The 22,433-nt window shown below is 40.3% G+C and overlaps 1 protein-coding gene across 1 annotated transcript in view; it reads right to left on the bottom strand.

The window, feature by feature from the left end:
- The window catches only part of LOC306713040 (protocadherin-15-like), a gene marked incomplete at both ends in the record, with an annotated part of 117,010 nt that overhangs the window by 43,573 nt on the left and 51,004 nt on the right, over nucleotides 1–22,433 (bottom strand). Inside the window, 7 exons of the mRNA XM_079182578.1 lie at nucleotides 5,848–5,960; nucleotides 7,628–7,768; nucleotides 9,653–9,769; nucleotides 10,700–10,936; nucleotides 11,640–11,825; nucleotides 11,967–12,086; nucleotides 18,909–19,037. Of these exons, the coding sequence (XP_079038704.1) occupies nucleotides 5,848–5,960; nucleotides 7,628–7,768; nucleotides 9,653–9,769; nucleotides 10,700–10,936; nucleotides 11,640–11,825; nucleotides 11,967–12,086; nucleotides 18,909–19,037 (1,043 nt within the window). The remainder of the gene's footprint in view (nucleotides 1–5,847; nucleotides 5,961–7,627; nucleotides 7,769–9,652; nucleotides 9,770–10,699; nucleotides 10,937–11,639; nucleotides 11,826–11,966; nucleotides 12,087–18,908; nucleotides 19,038–22,433) is intronic.

Here is a 22,433-nt window from a genome sequence, read left to right as displayed (position 1 = left end):
GTAAATGTAAATGATTCGATCCCTAAAGCAGTATATTTAACAGCTGCGTGCATCATGTGAAAGAAGTGCTGCCTATAGGAGAGGCAGACAAAACTATTCTGTCTTTTCCAAAGGTGCCAGATTAAATATTTGCTCTTCTCATCAAAGCTGAATATGATCTAATATTCTCCCTACTTGAGTTTAACTTCATGGCAGACAAATGGACTTGTTGTCTCTCAAAAGGACAATTGACAGTTCTGGCTTTGTAGTCCAGCTGGCTGGTAGTGATACAATCTGTGACCTCCTGCCTGTGATTCTTGAACAGAGCGTGTACTGTATCAGTGCCGAGAACCTGATAGATACAGTAGAAGCTGCTTTATCTAAATCTATTGCCGCGGCTAACTGTGTTATCTCTATCGTTGTAATGACGCAAGACAAAGCAACATATTGCCATCTCTGATCACACAATTTCTTGATGAAATAAAAAGCTTTGATGTTTAGAAGATGTTCTCACCACTCTCTAATTATATTCATTAACAAATGAACAGGCTATGGGGCATTTTGATAGTGGGTGTGGGGGGGGGGGGGAGACCTATAGTGGCATTAACAGATACTCACGCACACACAAAAACACAAAGCAGACACACACGTGCTCACATGCATACACAAGCAAGAGAAGTAGTGGGAGGACATTCAATAATCTTTGAGAAGGCAATATTTTCTTTCTATTCACTTAACCTCATGCTGATAATTGCCACTGGGTGCTGATAACTATTCATGCGCATGTGACACTGACTGCATACTAATTCTGCAGGTGCAAGAATGGTCCTACAGTGAGAGAAACACACACAGAGAGAGAGAGAGAGAGAGAGAGAGAGAAACACACACAGAGAGAGAGAGAGAGAGAGAGAGAGAGAGAGACAGAGAGAGAGAGAGAGAGAGAGAGAGACAGACATCCTGCTCTACACACAGTTGCTACAATAGTTTAACAAACCCCCTCATCAGTTTGTTAACTGTTTTACTAGCTGAGACACCCACAGAGGGGAAATGCACAAACAGCAGGTCCCAGTGCCAAAGCTTAAGTCCTAGTGCACTGTGTGTGTGTGTGTGTGTGTGTGTGTGCGCACGTGTGCAAAAGTGCATCTTTGTGTGCCCGTGCTTGTGCGTCTCCATCTCAACATACACACACAGCCATGACATTTTCTTTTTCAGAACTCAAAAATGTTAATACAACCTAAAGTACACCACATCTTCTTTGCAGTATGCAAAATATCTTTGTATATTATTAAAGAAGTAGATCCAAATGTATTAAAATAGTGTCTACTATATGATATTGACTACTACGGCAAGGCGAGTTGACAAACTGCATAACAAATTGCCAATCTGTGGACTTGTGGCTGTGCGGTCTGTAAGTATAGCGACAGGATTATTTTGGTATGGCAGTTCATTGGATTTGAAATGAAACGTTGACTACAGAATGTTAAAGTGCTGACTTTCAGCTGTCGTCCTCCTCTGACCAGTGAAGGAAATTGTAGACCTTTTTATACATGCCCCTGAGGCACAACTATAGGTTGTCCTACACCGCTCACCATACATGGATATGAACAACCAAAAACGCACTTGGAGCTGAGAGTCAGCACTTTAAGCTCAGCTGTTTCCTTTCAAATAGAGTTGGCTGGAGTCATACTGATGTAACAGTACGTGTTTAGAAATAGCTTTCTTTGACAGCCTCTCACAGGATTGGTTGGTTGGTCAGACCATCAGGACGAAGGAAAGTTTTCCTCATGAGGATAGCTGGGTCAGTGGGGGCTTCCATCAACAAATGGTATTGAGAATACAAGTGTTTGCGGTTGAATGGCCGTCCTCCTCTCCTCTATTGAAGCCTGAACTGCATATATAATTTCACATCTCATGGCTTCATGTTTTTCTCCGTGACACTGTCAGTTTGCTACCTTCTATCTCTGATACACTCAGATAAGACTGACAGGATTTGATTGTGCATATATTGTCCTTAGGTTAACTTACAGTAAATTGAGCACAGAGTGGGTTTTACCTAACATGCCCTTTATACTGTAAATAAAGCCACAAACAAAGTGCTTTTCAAAGTTTAGGCGTGTGCCGATAACTCATTTTGGATCCATAAAGGCATTTGTAATTTGGATGATCTGTTGTTGTGATGAACGTTAAATGTACACAGCTTTTAACGGATCCCTTGATTCCGTCACTCTTTTAATTAAAGGAATTAATGTTACAAATTCTGCCTTGCCCATGGGTAGAAGTCTGTCTGTTGAAACCATACAAAATCATTAAAGAGCATTAGTAAGCTCCTAAAACCACACTACAATTAGCTTTGATTCAATAAAGCTGGGATGATTAATTCAAAGCTGTACATACACCGTGCTTTTAGTGACGACAATATGGAATTAGAAGAACAACAAAAAAAACAACATAATTTCTCATACACACACGCACACACAAAAATACAGGCACAGATATGTAAAATATAAGGCACACATGCAGGCAGAGAGACATGCTAAACACACAGAAAGGGTCATCCGCAGTGTGTTGATTAAAGGGACACGTTGCAGATTTTCAACCAGCTTTGTATCGCTACAATGCGGGCATGCAAATGAACAATTTGCAACCTCCCTCCATGCTGCCAGCACCAAGAACCTACCGCTCACCCGCCGGCAAAAATCAGCCAGAAGACGTAAAAATGTTTAATTTCTCCGGGAGCCGGCAAACACAGAGGGAATCCAAACATCGTCCATTTGCACAAACCAACCACATTGCAATGACACAAAGCCAGTTGAAGATCGACAAAGTACAAACACAAATACACACAGATTCTACAACCTGCACATATAGACAGGCAGGCACACACACACACACACACACTCTTAGCTTGAAGCTATGTTACATATTCATAAATGCAGTATTATATGGCTGGCTGACATATCTCTTTCTTGCCTCTAACCCTTTTCCTAAAAATAGAGGGGAGCTATAGTGTGCTCTGTGTGAAAGACTAACCTTGAAATGTTGTCAGTAATAGTGGGATAATACTGTATTTCTGTATTGACACTGAAGTTGCAATTACTCCAAAACAAGCTCATTTTCTTAGAACGTATGATACTCAGGTGCTTCAATAAAGAAAGATGCAAACTGAAATTTAAGTAAATATACATTTCTCCTATGACATCCACTAAAAAGCTGGGTGATTCCTGCATGATGCATGACGGATGGCATGTCAGCTATATGAAAGGGAGTTGCATCACAGTAAATGCCTAAACACACACTCTCCGCATAAAACTGTCAAATGCTTTGACTTGCGATGAAGGTCGACGAGAGGAGAGAAACAGGAAGAACTTATTAAACAAAAAAAAGTAAACAAAACCTGCGAGCGGAAATAAAAGAATGAAACAAAACTAAGGGTATCCCTCGAACAAACAAACAAGCCGTCACAAAAAGCTCATTTTGTTTTGAGCAGGAAACAGGGTCCAACTACTGAGTCAATCAGCCTTTTTTGAAAAATATGGAAAAATACGATGCTTCATCCTCTCCTGCAATTTACATCTCAGTCTGAAGGCTTGGATATTATGCCCGACAGACGACATAACAAGCAGGCAAATGGAAGGAGACCAATTGTTTCCCTCTGTCACTGTTGGGGACAAATAGATGTAGAGAGGGGCTGATACAAACCGGGATGGCAGGAAGAACATGAATCAAGACAGGAAATTAGAAGCAAGTGTGATGTGGACAAAACACACCAGGATAAAGAACGCCTGAAAGGGTAAATAAAAACAAAGTTTGTGTATTTAATGAAAGATAAAGGAATGAGACATAAAGACTGACAGATCAAGATAGAGAAGAAGAGCTAATAGCTGTCTGTAGATTATAGGCCAATTTCACATCTGATCTCACACACACACCCTCCCTCTGTCCATCCAGCCAATCACAGAACAGAAAAGCTGAGGTGAACTAATGACCTCATAAAAGCAGCAACAACTGGAAAGAGTTATAATGATGACTTGGGAGTGAGAGTGAGTGTGTATGTGTCTGCACGTGCGTGAGGTGAGAGTTACGTTTTCTCGTTTTGTAAACAGCTCTCTATATGCTTTCCCACTGCCGGGGGCACAGTTGTCCATTTTTGCAAAAATTCAAACACGCTAACGCGCGCAAAAGAAGTGAACAGGCAGCCCAGAAACCACCGATGGTGGGTCATAGACAGACCAATGGTTAGCATGGAGGATAGGGCCGCCCAATGTCCCCTTACACTTGTTTTATATTGAGTTTCTGCTTCTTTCAATGATTTCCCAAAAGACGGTGAAAAGCATGCTGCTACCCCTCAAAGTTGGTGCTACTGAGCCTATTTGTTTTGTCTTGGAGTTTTGGGATTTCTATGATGAAAAAGTTGAAAAAGTTCCGACATTTTACTTTCATTCTTTTCTGGAATCTTCTTAAACTAAAGCACAGACTTTGAAATGTAATCAAAACTGAATTAGGCGAGCAAAGACCCTGCTGTTCAGACTTAGCACCTTCTGTTTCCATCTACTGCCCTGTAGTGTGATTTGGCACGGTTGTGCTATAAATGTGGTAGAACCATATTAAGTGCTTGTTGGTTTCATTCATTAGGGAAAGGTTAATATAAAAATATTCTGTTCTTTGAATGTTAAACATTCTTCTCCAGATCTAATTACACCTATATTTATGTCATTTACTATGTTGCCAGATGAAAAACAAATCCTCTGTCAGCGTTTTTGGTTGCCTTAAATTGAGATGAATGTCCCACTATCGACATTATTTATTTAGAAGACGAGTATAAACTCTGACGGAGTGTGTGATATCAGCCTGAGCTGTACAAGCGTTTTATTGGTAATTTGCAACTTCTACAGACAGACGTCCAGGTAGCCAGACATTCTTTTATTTTTTGGTCAGAAAAGCTCTTTCAAAACTGAGCTTTATTGCAAGATCTCTTCCTACATGTCACCGTTTACATCGGTGCATGAATGGAAAATATAAGTGGATGCTGTAAATCTAAATGAGATCAGAGTGGACAAGAATTCTGCATGTAGGCCATAATTATTCAGGTTTTTGTCACATAAACCTTATTTTTAACACTACTTACAGCTGACATTTATTTTCCTATAGATATTAAATGTTTTTTCATTGTTAGTTACCTCTCTATATAGTAGTTTGTGTTGTCAGTGGCGGAGTCCGCCATCTGGTACAGAGATTTGTCCTCTATATCAAAGCCATCCTCAACATTTGTAGGAGCAGTGGGCTGCTGTGAAACGGCCGGAAGCAACTCGGGGTTCAGTGTCGACAGAGTAGCTGCGCAAACGGCACTTCCTGCCGCCAGGGATCCATAACTGTGTAATTCCAACAGGCCTCTGGTATTTGTACTATGATGTTCTTCATGCTATCACCAGTTACAGCAGTTGTTGTCACCAACCAGAGTTTAAACTAGTCTAAGGATTATAACTTCAAACTATGAATTGCCACCTCTACGCCAAACAGTCAAGTTGCAGTTTCCACTGTTTCTGTCCAAAATGTCATCACTTCCTAATTATTATCCTTTCAGGCATTCTCATAATGAGCATATTCATGGTTGAGTTATGGCGAAAAATGTGACCTTTGTCCACCAAAATCAAATCAGTTCATACTTGAGTGAAAGTCGACGTTAGCGCAACATTTGAAGATATTCCCTCGATGCCTTTCTGAGTTATCGAGTGAATGGAATGGCGGACAAATGAAAAACATAATGCCTCCAACCCGTGGCTGTCGTCACTACAGAGGCATACAAAATAGCATGTACTGTGTGTGTGTGTGTGCGTGTGTGTGTGTGTGTGTGTGTGTGTGTATGCGTACCTGTATTCTTCCTGAGTGAACACAGGAATGACAGAGGGCTGAAGCACTGTGATCTCTACTAGAGTTGTGTTTTCCTTTACTGGCTCACCATCATCATAGGCCACCACCACCAGCTGCCAATCAAATACACACACACACACACACACACACACACACACACACACACACACACACACACACACACACACACATACATAGGTTAAGAGTCAGTAGATATCCACATGCTTGCTTTTGCAATATTGCAGTCCAGTGCTGCCACGGCTCTTGTGGCATTGCAAATATACCAGTTCACACCATTTCGCAGTGTGCAGACAGCAGAGACAGCCAAACAAATTGATGCAGCTAATGCATGACAGGCGGATAATAAACCAAAATGAATGTCTAAATGTTTGCTGCCCGCATTCTAAAAGCACATAATTTGCATGGGAATAGCAGAACAGGATGAGTGTGTATCCCGCTGGTGTGCTTATTTTTCCTTCTTAGCCTTTCTTCTTCATTTAATTGGGGGGTAACTACTGTTAACCAGGCCCAAAGGATTCCTAATGAAGGCCACATTTAAATATCAAGATATTCAAACATTGCCTTTTCTGCATCTTATTTAGCCAGGAAATTGCTACTGATAATGCATGGCATTTTGCTGGAAACTTACAAACTTTGTTGGCAACATGTGGTAGTTAAGGGCCTCGCTCAATAGCACAGTGACTTCCTTTCAACTGCACTGAAGATATAAATGGGTTGCTTTTTATTTACAAACCTGTTCCTAGCTTTGCGCACTTGCTTATGCCTGCCAAGCTGCTCCAAAGATATTTTATGAAAATACACCGTGGTGCCATTATAATGTGATGCGAGGAAATTAGGCAGACATTTGCAACATATCAAATTCATTGTCTAATTGTGTCATCTGTCGTTGTACAAATTATACCTTGGACAGTGTTTATCTCAGTAATAATCCCAAAATTGTACACAGTGTTGGACTGATTCATTTTGTTTAAGCCAAACGAGGTAAAATTAGGCCCCTGAGTGACATCTTCAGGGGACGCTGAATCCTTGTTGTGTTAATTAAAGCCCAGTGAAAAGATGAAATGAGAATGGCCCAAAGCCCCATTGAGGAGTGCAGCTGGGAAAAGGCAATTTTGAAACTAATAAGCTGCTGCGGTATACTTTGCACAGTGGATAGGGATTTATAAGAGTGCTCTGTACAAAGACACCTTTATGCTTTACAAATAATACAAGAAAGCAAGTACAATCTGCACGTACAAAATCATCAAATTAATTTCTAAAGACTTAATTCATGTGATGCGGTCCCAATCCTCCACCTACTAAATCTGAAATATCCTAAAACTAAAGCAAAACAGGGAAGCATCACATCAATCTGCAGCAATGATGTCTCTATGGGACTACAGAGCCAGAGTTTACAGTTAGAATAGATCAATTTGATTGATTGGGGATAACGTTAAGTGATGCTGCATATTTCCATTATGATAAACAGTAGAGTCACTGCACCATGGTTATTTTTAATAATGCACAGAATACATTATAGTTTGATGGAAGTGAATATCTTCGCAGTAGGACAATCTTCGACTGCTGTTTTACCGTATTGCAGATGTGCATGTTTTATAATGTCTACAAATCTTCTTTTATCCAACAACCATAGTTATGCAGTCACGTAAATGCTGCATACCACAGGGGTTGTTTTTAATTCAAAGCAATTTCTACTTGCAACCCGCCATCACAGGGTGCATGTCTGAGAGTAAATTAAAATGTGCGTGAGCATACTTACACTGAACTTGAGGTTGGGCTCTTCGTTGAGGTTAACTCTGGTTACAACGTTTCCCGTCTGCTCCTCTACGTCAAATATACTGGCAGAGTAATGAAAAGCCTCCTGGTTCACTTTATAGCGCACCAGACCTGCTGGGGTACCCTGATAAGAGAACAAGTACACTTAGCATGACAGATTCAGATGAATGTGGCATTAGGATGAAATATATCGTGCATTCTCCCTGGAATACCGACACGCTTACAAACTTTTTTACAATGCATGAAATTACAATCATAGTGTGGTAATGACTACTACAGTATTTATTATCCAACTCAATCATTTTGGGCCTAAATAAAACGGTGTGTCGCTGTCCAAGTACATATGAAGCAGTTAAGACACGCATCACCATTTGGGAGGTATTAGGTCCAAGTTTAGGAACTCTAATGATCATTAATTAATTAATAACTAATTGACCTTTCAAGTGTTGTTGATAACGAACGACCATCAGTGGACTAATTTGACTAAAAATGTCAGAATATACTCTTTAAACCAATCTAATGTTTCAGTGCCAATACTGACACCTCGGCTGATACCGGGTACCGATGCGATGCCAGTGTAACAGTGATAAGCTGTATACCTCACTGTGTGTGCTTAGGTAAACTAAATTGTTGTTTATTATTAAAGTAATAAATTGCACCCCAGCAATGTGGTAAAAAAAATCTTCAAAATCAACAAGATTTAAAATTCTGTTGTGTGTCAGTGACTATATACATGTATAATGTACATATATAGAACAGAATTAATTGGATTGGCCCCATTGTCACAGATCCAGCTATTTGAGTCAGAATTGGAATAATATTCAATATCGGTGACAGCACATCCCTCATAAAAAAGTCAAAGTGTAAACACAATATAGATTGTTTTATGATAATTTACAAGGTCTACACTCAGTATTGTTCTGTTTAAATGCAATTTCTTCTGAAATGAGCAAGGTTTTGTAGAAGCACTGCTGTTATTAGGCTGTTGTCAGTAGGCAGCTGTTCCAAAGTACGCTTTCATTAAACAACGGCTCGTATTGAGTCAGCAAAAACCGACTGCGGCAAATACTTTTTTTTTTACTTTAGTGGTAAATTGTGGGTCTGAAGGGTATAAGTGACATTGACATCCAAATATTATATATATATATATATATAATATATATATGTAACTAAGGCTGTTAAGGTGCTATTTAGTACATTGTTTGAGCATTGAGAGCCTTTATATAATACAGCCTTGACAGTATAATGTTACTTTTTGACCCAAGAGAGTCTGGCTTTATGCTTAGACTTCAAGTCTGGATCAATTCAGCTGATGTAGGTAGAGAGCCGGCACATTAGTCAAAGGGACATGGGGGCTTTTAATTAAAGAGGACACGGGGTAAAATCGCCAGGGTAGAAGATTTCAGACGGCGATGGAGGAGTGAAAAAGAAGATCATGTCTTCTTGAGCAGTAATGCAAGGTAAAGATATACTTTTGTGTTTCTGGTCTTTTTTTCAAATATAAATATTCATTTGGAGATTTACTATACTGTAAAATTGCAAATTTACCAGTTGGTTGTTTTCTGTTTCCGATAAAGATGAGAGCTATTTTTCACAGCCAATGCATTTCAGATCTGCATCTAAGCAAAAGGCGCTGTGACTCAGCAAATTCACACACGCTTTATTCACACTGCACTTAGACCCAGCTTTGAGCATTTTTTACAACCTTTTAAACCTGGAGTTAACTGCAGCGGGCTATCTAATGGCTCACAATTGAACTATAAAGTGAGCAAACCTTCATTTTACAGCACGCAGATTAAACCAGCCTACATTACAAATGTTTAGAGTTAAAAGCCCAATGGAGGTATCATTAAGTGCCACACTGGGGGTTGAAAACACGGCTCCACTGGAGAAAGCAAACACATTTAAAACACACACACACATACACTGCAGACAAGCACAACTATCTTGCATTATTCTCAAACACAATTTGAGGAGCAGAGTGTGAAAAACAGCTGGAAATGCTCACCGCAGGGTCAGAGTCATTGGCCGTCACTGTGGTTACAATGGTTCCCTTGAAAGCATTAGGGGCAACCAGGCCTCGGTACATTGACTGGCTGAATACCGGAGAAAAGTCATTCATGTCCTGGAGCGAAATAAACAAACACAGTATGGCATTACGATTGTAAACATACAGTACATCAAGTTGTTTTTGTTTTCGATAAAGTGTAAAAAGTCTACACATTTTGAAATACTAATGATGTGCAAACTGACTTTGTTGGTATTTTGCTCTCACTCCAATTCTTAAATTTTACTTTATTCTTATTTTCACTTTTCTCTCTGCAGCCCAAAAAATGAGTCAATAAAGCGGGTTCACTTTTCATAGGTTCAGGAACATCTGGCCTCCCCAAAGGAGAAAAAGCAACAGCTGTTTACAGTATCAACACCTAACATAACTGTTAACCCAACCAAATGCTAAGGTTGACATACAGTACAATTTGGGTTCTTTTAACTTTTTTTTTTTAGTTATAGTGCTCCTTGATAAAAACAGTAGTGTTACTTCACAGAACACGGGACTTGTTGGTCGACTGCAGCATTGATTGGTTAATTTGTTGGGGATTGCTGTAGTACATAACTTAGCTTCCGAACCTGCATCTTGTCTGCTTCTCCAAACTGGGAGCTTACCAACGACCATCTAAGTTACTTTAGGAAATACAGTGACGATAGATAAAGACTTACGTATATATATATAAATGTAGAGCATCGTCGTGCAGAAACCTACGTTAGGTCGCGTGTGAAAAACGTTTTTAGAAGGGCTGGGGGAGAAAAGTGTCACAAAAACATATAAACTCCGATCAAAGTTTTAATGTTGCGATTTGAATACATAAGGAACACAACTCGGAAGCTACAGTATGATATAAAAACTTTTAAAAAATAATAACAATAACTAAAGATTTCTTCCCAACAAAAGATGAATGTACCATAGCTTTTGCGCAAATGTAGAAAATGTGCTAATGTTGTGCAAAAACCACTGGTGGGGGCCCTGTACTGTATGTCGGTATAAACACACACTCACCATGATTCTGACAGTAACGGAGGCGAGTCCAGGAGGCATGCTTCCCTCTGTGTCCATGGCCTCTACCGTGAATGTGTACGTGGGCTCTGATTTGCTCAGAGCCTCATAGTCCAGCACTCTGAGAACCGACAGCTCTCCCGTCACTGGGTCAACCTGGAACAGTCGAACGATCCCCTGGTCCGAGTCCTGCGTTCTGATTTGATATGTGAGGTTGGAGCCGAGGTCAGCGTCTATCGCCTACAGAGAAAGACAGAGTCAAGGAATGGGAAAGAAAGCAATATAATCGTTGAATTTTTTATATTTGCCAGAAGGAAAAGCATCCACATGTGCTCGAGCTCAGGAACACGTATTTTCATTAGGTCTGTGTTGGGCTGGCCTGTCTGAAACGCCTGTTGTAGTGGTAGCCTGTATGTACTTTACAGTGTAGCTAGAGGGAAAAGATGCTTTTTTTTCCTTCTTTTTCTTACATTTCTTTCCAACTCAGTGTGTCTTCAAGTGTTTGCAAATTAAAATTCTGACTTTTTAAGAAGTCTCTAATGCAGACTGGAGTGTAAACAGAAACCAATTTGGTCATTTCAAAGTATGTACATAACTTGAAGTGTGACTATGATGCTGAGTCTTATTGACTTCAATCAGTACCTGAATTTATGACTTAAAAGGGAAAAGTAACCCTTAATTAATACATGTTTTAAATAATTGTGACCATCATTGGTAGGGAGTGGGACATTTGAACATTTTAACTAGTTTAATTATTAGTTCGTTAATCATTGATAGAGATATCGAGTTAAAACCAGCCAACACATTGACCTGGACAAAGGGCTAATTTATCACAATTTGTAATCTATTACATTTCTTCAGAAAGCTATAGTATAAATAACACGTTGCAATCAACTACTGAAATGATTACAAAATTGACATATCCATCAAGCCACTCACTCACCTTTAACTGTAGTATGACTGTATCTTTGGGGCTGTTCTCTGGTAGGGTGACATTGTAAGTCTGTTGGGTGAATATCGGGCTGTTGTCGTCTACGTCCAGAACAGTGACGGACAGCGTTAATCTGGATCGCCGAGGGTCCACCGCACCATCCCAGGCTTCAATGATCAGAAAGTAGTGACCTTTCACCTTGAAGATGATGGAGAATTACAGTCAAACATCAACAGCTACCAAAAAAATATGCATCATTGCCAATGTCAACCGTTCTTTTCTTTTGCATTGCATTCAACAGTCATGTGAAATCTGAACATATAAATCCCTTCTGCTGACCTCTCTGTCCAGCGGCATTGTAGTCCTGATCGCTCCGGTGGCGTTGATGCTAAACAGCTTCTGGTGGTTGACGAGCCGATAATGGACTTGACCGCTGGCCCCCAGGTCTGGGTCTGTAGCCTAAATACAGACACACAGAAAGAACACATGCACACTGGTAATCAGAAAGGAGGACTACGGGTTTAAATCCTACAATTCGTCAGACTGCCATCGAAGCAAAGCATTCTTTGATTAAAAGTGAACTTCCTCTCAAATCAAGCTAAATGAGTGTGTGGATGAAGTGTGTGAAATGTATACAAGAGGTAAAACACTTAACCTCTTTCATTTACAACATTTACAAAGCCTTTTTTTTCTGGGATAAAGAGAAATACATTTGCAAGTGGGTGAGTGAATGTGCGTGAGAGCAGGAGAAATGACTCAGAGGAGAATCATCAATGTAATTTCCCACCTCACAGTTTCCCTCAGGGAGCTTTGATCAAATTGTGAAGTATCCACAATTCATTTGTATTCGCTCTGACCTTGTACTTCTACCCTAAAAACCTTTTCATACCCTGTGCTCTTATTTAAACTTCAGCAGGTAGAGGTCACAGTTGCACGCAAAAGTGACAGTATAGTATATTTCTTTCATTCTCTCTTCCTTCACGACTCCTTACTTCATGTAATTGCTCTCGTCTTCCAAGTTTCACACAGAAATTCACACCTCTTAGGTATAGCGTTGACAAGGTGGCAAATTCATACCAGGGTGATCTGCTCTCTCTCTCACATTTTCCCCGGTGTCAGCTTTTTCCTTTCCCCCTTTTTGCAACTTGTCCAAAGCAATTAAAATGATTCTCCACGAGTAGAAATTGTTAAAAACTTTTCCGGAATTAATGAGACAGTGGTTTCAATTTCCACTTGCTAAAAAATAAGTACTTATTTCCTTTATTGCACATCTTTCATCTGAATGTCTTTCTGTATCTGTGGACTACAGTCAAACTCCGTCGCCACACCATCTCTTTCAACTAAAATAAGGTGTTGAGAAGGTGGCAAATTGCTAGCCGGTGTTCATGCTGTCCAATCAGCATTTTGACAGCATTACAATAGATGAGACCAGAGCAGAGGAGAGCGGAACAGAGGAAACATTAACACGGTTTGTGTGCAGGGCTGAGGTTTTGCGTACGTTGCTTTCTGACTCTAAAAGTCCCCAAAAATATATAAATAAATGTGTTAAGAGTAATTGATTCACAACTATTCATGCAGCTAACAGTTAGAAAACTGAGTGTGTGTTTGTAATGTTATCAGTCAGAGTGTGAGCAGTCAAGACTCAGAAGTCTTGAGGAGGACTATTCTGAAGTGATTCATGTTAAAAACACAGACAGCCTCATGATTAAGGATAATACTTATGGTATTTGCATACATTATGTCTCAGTGTTCATTTTGTCAGCATAAATCATGACGATATATTGCCATGACAATGATGTGACGTTAATGAGAATTTGATGATCACTGAGGAAAGAAACTGTGACAAAATCTATTTGATATAAAGCTAACACAGTCATGAAAAACAACAACACAGTGAGAAAAGACTGTACTTAAGTACAGCGATGCGTTGAGCAGCAGGACGCCAAATACTCACAACGACAAAGTTAACGTGCTGGTTTCTAGTAGGTAATATTTACCATGTTAGTTTTGCAGGTATTATTTGATCATTAACCAAAGTATTGGAAAGTATTGACCTGATGATGGCGCTAGATGAAAAGTTTAGGGGTCAACAAAGTCATTAGGATTCATAATAATTTCATGGCAAACCATCCAATATCTGTCAAGATATTTTACTCCGATCCAAAGTGTATAACCGTAACTTAAGAAGCCGTGTCAGTTTGATATGTTTATCTAAAGCTCATTACTCAATTCATATTTATATTCCATTTTTGCTGTACTGTGTCACTTCCAGCTGTTGCACTGACCCATTTTTTCCCCCGTTTCCCCAATTTTGGATCGTTAAACCTTCATCTTATCTCACACAGCGACTATTAGGATGAATAGAAATGAGGTTATGTCTTGCCAGTGTTATGCAGACTGCAAGAGAGAGGAATGAAGTCCCCTTTTTGTGATTTTGCAATCTGTGATTCATTGATATCTGGTTGTAAAGCTGTACTGTAAATGTAATGGAGCATCAAGCTTTTGCAGGATTATCTTGGGTTGTTTTGAAAAGAGGGAGGGAAAGATCAAAACATGGACACTAAGAGAGAGAAAGTGGGAAACAAAGGAAGCAAACAAACATTTTGTGAACGTGTTTTGCCCGTTGAATGCTTTTCACATGTGCTTCCACGTGTATTTGAGACCCAAATGTGTGACAATCTCACATCATTTTGTGGAAGACATGAGAGATTTAGCCCTGTGACGTCAGCCAACTGCACTGATGGAGAAATCCGGGGAAAAATAGACATCGATTTTGTCCTGCCTATGCAAATAACGAAAAGGGCAAATGTTTGATATTTAATAGGGAAACATTATTGTACATAAAACCTTCCTTCAAACTGCCAACCGCAGAGCTGTCACAGCGTTGCATTTTAGACATTAGATTAGATCCTTTAGATAGTAGGCGAGATTAATCGTCTTGACATCAAACATACTTTTGTCTGCAGTTCCTGGAGTTGGGTACCGTGCATGTCGGTGACTTTCTCTCTGTCCTTCCTCTTTTATTTCTCTTTTTCTTGTGTCTTATACATCCCCTCAGAGTTCTCTCAGCATAATTACACAGTCAGACAGTTAAAAGCCAGAGACACAATAGAATAAATGTCTCAGTTGCCTTACATCTGTGCCTTACATCTGCCGCTTTTCAACAAACGCTGACAAAGAAAGCCAGATTAAAGCCTGAAATCTACACTCTAGCTCTACAATAGCTCGCTCTACCTGTCGCGTTTGCGTGCTCATACCCGTTTCCTTCCAATCTTCCTTTTTCTTTTCATCACTTTCTCACCTCCACCTCTAATTGCATCCCTAGATACAACAATATAATTACCTGCAACTGAAACTACATGACTGAGATCTGTGTCTTATCACAGTGTGGGAGTCTTTTCTGTGTGAGATACACGTACGGACAAGTCTTCACTCGAGTTGTATTACTTCTATATAGTGCGTTTGTGTGTGTGCGTGTCTTTCAACAGTTTGGTATGAACTTTTCTGCAAGAGGAAAACATCATATCCATTTTTCAGGTTCTCCACTAATCCTTCCTTTTTCCTAAATGATTGAATAATTCACTCTAAATAGTGAAAGGTCAAATAAAACTAGGAAAAAAACATGATCTTTGGTGAAACTGGTCAGTCAGACATGTGATTATTGTTGAGAAGACATCTTTTCATTTTGTCATAGGGCAAAACATTGTTGATATGTTAATGTCAGACAAGACAAACAGCTTGCATTCCATATCTATTTAGTTTTCTTTGGTTAAGTGTGGTTCCTAGCATTAACGGTGGCTTTTGAGGATGAACTAAATCAGACTATATAATCAAGCAATCTGATTGGTTCATAGCTGTGATACCACTGCTTTGACGTCTTTTTCTTGCGCACTGTTAAGTATCGCTCTGATTCTGAGATAAAAACTATGTGTCATCATGGTCATCAGCTATTGGTTGAATGTATTTGTTTGTTTCCAGTGAAAAGCTGTTGTAGTAAATAAAAAAAAGGTTGGCAACACTGTTAGTATGAAGAGTAAACGGTGTCGTCTACTTTCTATAGTATTTTTCTCCTCAAAAATCTTCAATCATTTAAAACCACTTACAGAGAAAGAATACAACATTTACAGCCTTAACGCCAAGCCATCTACAGTAGACGTCGAGAGTAAACAACCATGCTGTTGTGACAGCTGAAGGACTAACAGTCCACAGACACGCTCACTGATTCATTCCCCTTTCTGTGGTTGAAGGTGCGCAAATCAGCGAAATCATCTGCTGTAGTGCTGGACTGTTAGAAAAGCCTGAATCTTTTTAAATGGCTGCCGTTGAGGGATGCACTGAACTATAAGTGTAAACTGATGAAGAGGCCCCTTGGGAGGCAGCTAGCTTGACGTCAAATGTTTGATTCTGAAGCCAAACAGCATGTGCATTGGGTGCCATTGCAGCTCCTATGATGCAGCCATGTCCACTGTTTCTCAGGGTCACAATGGCAACATGGCAGAAAATAATTGCAATTGAATCACTTGTGGAGTTTTTGCCACTATATCATGCAAATGAAGTGCTCACCTTTCTTTATTATTTCTGACCTTCTATAAACCTATCTTTAATGGCCAAATGACCTCTCTCTGAATTCATCCAGTCTTTCCTTTTTCCAATGCATTTTTCACCTCTTTGAAATAGGAAACATGTCTCAAACTCATGCAAGTCAGATTAAGAATGCAACCGTTCTCCCTTTGTTCTGTTGCCCCCCCCTCCCCTCTCTCTCTCACCCCTATTACCTCTCCCCAGTGTCTTTCTCCCATTTCTGTCTGCCGCCCATGCATGTCTCACTTCCTCCCCTCTTTCCAATTTTCTCCACCACACCAGCATCAGAACATCAAGGTCAGGTCTATTCATTCTTCCGGAAATCTCTTTAATACCTACAGGTAGGGACCATGGTTTGGAATGAGGCCCAGAGTCGTGCCTTGCACAGCCCGCTGAGATATCACACCGTCTGTTTTGGTTTGGAAAATATCCAAGGGTCCTTGAAAGGTAGGAAGTTCAGGATTGGAATACTTTTAAAGTGCCCTCTCTAAAGATTAGGGTGGGCTTCTGGATATTGAATTTGGAACGTGCCCAAAAGTCTGTGCAAAACCTAAAATTTGGAATGCTTGGAATGAAATGTCCTCTTCAAAGATATGGTTGGGATTACGTGTTCAGAATAGCACCCGATTGTCCAAAGAAAAGGTATCGAGCTTTTCACTTTGGAACCTGTTAAAGGGTAAGACTTGTTCAAAATCCTAGACATGGGTGTACACGGGCCATGTATTTATCTCAGGAGTAGTCTTAGTGTTCAACCAAAGAAGCATGATTAACATTTAAAACCTGGCAAAGTGTCAGACTGATCAAAGACCCCCTGACACTGGTGTATAAAGGCTATGATATAAGCTTGGAGCAAATCCAAGCAAGCGTGCAACCGAGGGAGCATCTTTAAAGATCAGAGCCTATCAAAGTGTCAGATTTCACCATGACCCCGGTCTGGGGAATACATGAGTCAGTTATTAGGTCTGGAACGAGTCCAGGAGTCTTTGTGGTAAGTGGAGGCGAGGGTGCTGACGTAGGTGAAAATGCATCCCACAGTGCTGAGGAGAGATCATTCTTGATCATTTTACTTATACATGTGCTAACATTTTTGTTTGACATTATAGTATATTTGTTGCAGACTAGAATTCATTATTTTTTATGCATTATACATTTCATTCATATTTGTTCTTGATTTACCGCTATTTCCACTCAGACAACAGGATTGAACAGAATTAAGATCATGGTAACCCCCAAACTCTTGTCAAAATCTGCCCCTTTGTTCTGGGATCAATACCTGCAAGAATTTACCAAAACTTAAGCACACTGCCCCACAACAAAATGCTGAAAAGCCTGATCATGAAATGCCATCATTACGTCAATATAAGTGGATCAACTTTTCAGCTGCACAGCTGAAAACACTGACACAAGTGAAAGCGCTTACGTTGCATGCTAAAATGGCTGCTTACAGTTCAGTAAATGACAAAAAATGAGGATCCAATGATTATGTTAATTGCTGCTGACATTTAGTTTCTTGGACAATAGTATAATTTTAGGACAAATCATTGTTCTACTGGAAAAAACATAATGGAATTTGGAAAAAGTCAATCCATCGAAACATTAGAAATGATTATAACTCCGCCGCTCTGTGGTTAAAATCAAACTAAGCCCTGACTTTAATCACATGAAAAAAAAAATTCTTAACTACCATATTTCACCAAACACAGAGGTCATGTGATGACATCAGTCCTGCATGATTGGGCATAATTATGGAGGCTGCTTTGGCAATTCTAAAAGAGTTTTGACAGCATTTTGGTTACAAATTGAGGAAGCTTATCTTGCTACACATGGAGACCCAATCGCAGAGGAGCAAGAGACCAGAGGACCTCGTGTGATTTAGATATTCGTCTGTGTTCAAATTTATATGATGATATGATGTCCAAGAATGACATCCGCTGATATTAAAATAAAATACTTTATGATACAAAGATGTGATATTATAAATAATATTATATTGGCCTATTTATGTTTATATATTACACACACACACATGCACACACAGTCCCCCGAGCCTAGTAACATACAGTCCTAATTACAAAGCTACCAAGGTTTACAGTCATGTTAGTGATCACTGGTCCCCATTGTAAAAGGATTATAAGAACAGAACTTAATTAGAGCCCCTGTGAATCTTTGTGTGATGCCTGTGTGTGTGTGTCTGTATGTATGTTTGTGTGGTAAGGGAATGTAAAGGACAAGACATGCAGTAATATAGTTAAAGTAATTATGTCTTTCTCTCAAGGTCTCAAGGTCCTTATGTCTGCATTGCTTACACTGAGACATGATGACCACAATAACAAAAAAAGAGTTGTGTTACCAGTTTCAAACATGTCAATCTACACCACAAGAGGAGTAACAGAGACAGGTGTAACCTTTAGGTGTAATAACTTGACATGCTCTCCCAACGTGTTTGGCCTTTTAATTGTAGATTCATTCTGGAATTGTTGATGCAATGAGATGAATTGTAATCTGAATGAGCCGTCATTATAATAAAGGATTAGTGCAAGGAAAAGAAAAGTTAACCAACAGATACACAGTCATGAATTTGTGCATAATGAACACAAACGCACACTCTCATCTGAACATCAAAGTGTATTTATGAACATGCAGTGAGCAGTGCGGTGGGAGAGCGCGGAGCGTGTGTGCGCTTTGTGTGCATCCTCCTACCTTGACCTGTCCAACGTAGGCGTGATCCTGCTCCTCGATCACAGTGAGGTTCACTGGCAGTGAAGAATCGAACAGCGGGTCATTGTCATTAACATCTGTCACCACGACGCTCACCGTCACAGTGGAGGTCTACACAAAAACACACACCAACAAACACACATTTGTATTACTATTGCGGCCATCCAAAGCTAACGTATTTTTCGAGGGTTGTTTTTTATGTGATGGATTAGACAGGATAAATCCATCTTCAAATTTCCCAGAGGTTTTATTTGACCGGTTTAGTCTATTTGTCCCCCTTATTAACAGCTCCCTTATGTAACAAACTAAAGAGCCCGTTTCATTTGCTAATTGGCTGCACTCTGGTCCTGATGTCCCATATTTTTGTGCTTCTACTGTTCACTCAAAAAATAGATTTAAAAACTGTTGGTGGTACACTTTCCGCTTTTTCTTGCCATGTTAATAGGGCTTTGTGTTAAAATATGCATAATTAAGAAATCCGTGTGAAAAATACTTAAGCAAGGTAGCTAGGGGTCAAAGAAAGAACACTTCTTATCGATGACTGATCGCCTGAGGCATTAGAGCATGTTTATGAATGTTTGGAGTTATTAAAAAAACAATTTTACAGTAAATGTCACCCATTCTCACTGTTTCGCAACACCAAGAGCAAAAGTATAAGAAATGTTACAGAGTGAGTGTGGAAGACAAGGAAAGAGAGAGAAGCTGGTACCAATTTCCTAACTTGACTTTTTATAAGAGCGGAAGAGAGGGAGAGAGAGAGAGAGAGAGAGAGAGAGAGAGAGAGAGAGAGGATTTGACTTTTGAAGAAGGGAACTGGGAGGAAGTGGAAAATGAGGAAGAGCTAACCGATTTACAGCAATGGGATGGAAAAAAAGAGAATGCAGTGTGTGTGGGTGTGTGTGTGGGAGAGTGACAATCACAGAGGTGACAACAGGCTATTGAGGTTGGCAGGGAACACGGTGATGCAAGTAATTTGAGGTTAAGAGCTCACAGTTGACAAAACTGTTTATCCGAACGCCAATATATGTAAAGCGGTAAAGCAGAATGAGCTCTGATAGAATGAAAGGAAGGCTGTGAGCAGCGCAGGCAAACACATACACACACACACACACACACACACACAAATAGAGAGAAGGAGACCCGGTAAGCGTCATTTTGCATGGGGGGGGGGGCTCTAAGCAAATAATTTTTTGGATAACCGTACAGCTCAGAGTTTATTATCCTGCTGATGTCATGGCCAAATGCCAAAGTTTCACGCCCATCCAAATTTGGTGGCACAATATTCTTAAAAGGCACAATGAGTAGGAGCTACGAAAATGGCACACACAGCGGCCCAAAAAAAACCCCGCGAATACAGCGAGACGAAGCGCAAAGCGGACAAAGCTCATTCCCAAACGACAGTGAATTTGGAGGCTGGCTTTCCCTCGCTGGCGAGCACCGTAACCCTCAATGAGCTGGGGAGGAGGGGCTAACTTTGAATGTTGTGATTACAAACCGCAACCTACAGCTCATATTCATTGTGCCTTTAAGCTTTTCAGACGTATTCTCTACCATGCGTTGAACAGTACAACTTTCCAATAACCAATATGACTAAAAGAAGAGAAACCTATTAATTTATTGCATATATTACATGTTTATGTAACTTTTGGTCGCACTAGCTGTCTGTGAAGGTTTCACAGTAGCATCCTGTGGTAGAACGAGGAGTAGTAAAAGCTTAAAAAGTCCGTGCTGTGGATTAAATGTGATTTGGGCTTTATTGAGTCTCACTTTCTGCAGGGAAACCCCTGCCTGTCTTGACAATTCCTTAGCAACTGACTTGTGATAGATGGCAAACCGCTGATGTCTGCCAGCTTAAAAACTTTTCACAAACTTAAGCATGTTTCCCCTTCAACGCTAAAACTGCTATGCTTGCTCGGTGTTGTTTCAATTAAAAGATACAGCGGGCAATATTTACCTCATTGCCTTCTAATCCTGAGAAAATGAAATCCACAATTAACTGATCCAACTAAAACAGTATTCCTTTAGACCTCCATTGTCCAAAAAGTATTACAAACATTTAAGCCACATTGTCGCAATGGGTCACACGGTCCCTCATTACACCGTTTGTGCTGATGGTAACACTCACTAGCACACCAAGTATGGAGTATAGCGTTAGTTGACAGAAGAGCACCGAAGCCGTTTCATTCATGCTTCACATTCAAAGGCTCATTTTCAAGCTGTTTGGCTGCCAGCTGACTTAGTAACGTCCAATCATATTCCTCTGGGTGTACAGCGCCACCATGACAACCATACAGATCTCACTATTACCCCGCTGCATGCTACGCCCATGACGATGCTTTTTGTTGCCACGGCTCCCTCGTCCACCCCAAAACCTCCTGAGACTATAGTCTGGCAACGTTTGTTGGTGTTGTTGATTTAACAGAGAAACGAGAAGTGTCTCTGACTAAAACGTATTAAACCAAAAGCTGAAATAGTCCCCCAACAAATGTTTTATTGAAAAACTGCACGGTCCAGCTGTCTTAAGAAGTGACTTGGCTTTTTCAAAAATGTAACATCCGAGATACAGTTTCATACAACAGCGCACTGTCCTGCGCCAAAGTTTTTAAAGTTGCATCCGACGATGCACGGTGCCCTTACAGTGGGGCTGTTTTACTGCAGCAGCTTGTAGGGCCCTCAATCTGTGGCAGTATGATGGATTCACTGGCCAAATAGCCAATTAGGCACTTTGTAGTCTGACACTCTCACAACGGGACATTTAATAATAGGGGACACAGACGTGTGTGTGTGTGCACACGCATATGAAGACAACCCAAGGCCTTTCGAGTGATGCTGATTAATGGGATCGTATGAGGCGACTACACCCCGATCTTTTATTCTCCCTTTTCTATTTCTTTCCTTCCTCGTCTTCCCCTTCTGTCTCTCTGTGTTGCTCACACCATTCCTTTCTCACACACCTTCTCTCTCTCTTTTTTCCCCACTCGTTCAAAATATAATGGAGTGTCAAGCAGAAAAATGTCCAAACTACTTTTAGCCATTTTCTGACTTAAAGACCTTTGGGGCACAAAGATAATACACAAATTGTCAAGGTCCATAGAGCAATTGACTAAGTATATGTGTGCATGTCCGTGAGTGTGTATGCGTCGAGACTCCTTTATATAATTGCATATTAACACACAGCGCAATTGTTAAGGTGATAAGAGCCCCCTGAACACCTCTCACATCTCTCTTCCTTCCTCACTCGCTCTGAATTCCTCCCACTTGTTCTCTCCCTTGTTGTGTGCGAGGGTGTGTGTGAGAGAAGGTCAGAGTATTCAAATCAGCATTTTCTCTCCTCAGAGGGACCTCAAACTTTACCTTTTCGCTTTACTTGACATGTGGGGGAGGAGTGTCGGTGAAGAGGAGTCAGAGAGACAAATGTCTTTTAATGCTTGACTAATAGATGGATGATGAGGGGGAGAAGAGAAGCCAGAAAAGGGATATTGTTGAAAGCCAGAGGAGCAGAGAATG

The sequence above is a fragment of the Pholis gunnellus genome (assembly GCF_910591455.1).
Source record: "Pholis gunnellus genome assembly, chromosome: 21".
Taxonomy (NCBI): Eukaryota; Metazoa; Chordata; class Actinopteri; order Perciformes; family Pholidae; genus Pholis; species Pholis gunnellus.
The sequence above is the reverse complement of the archived record's forward strand: the minus strand, read 5'-3'. Positions and strand labels throughout refer to the sequence as shown.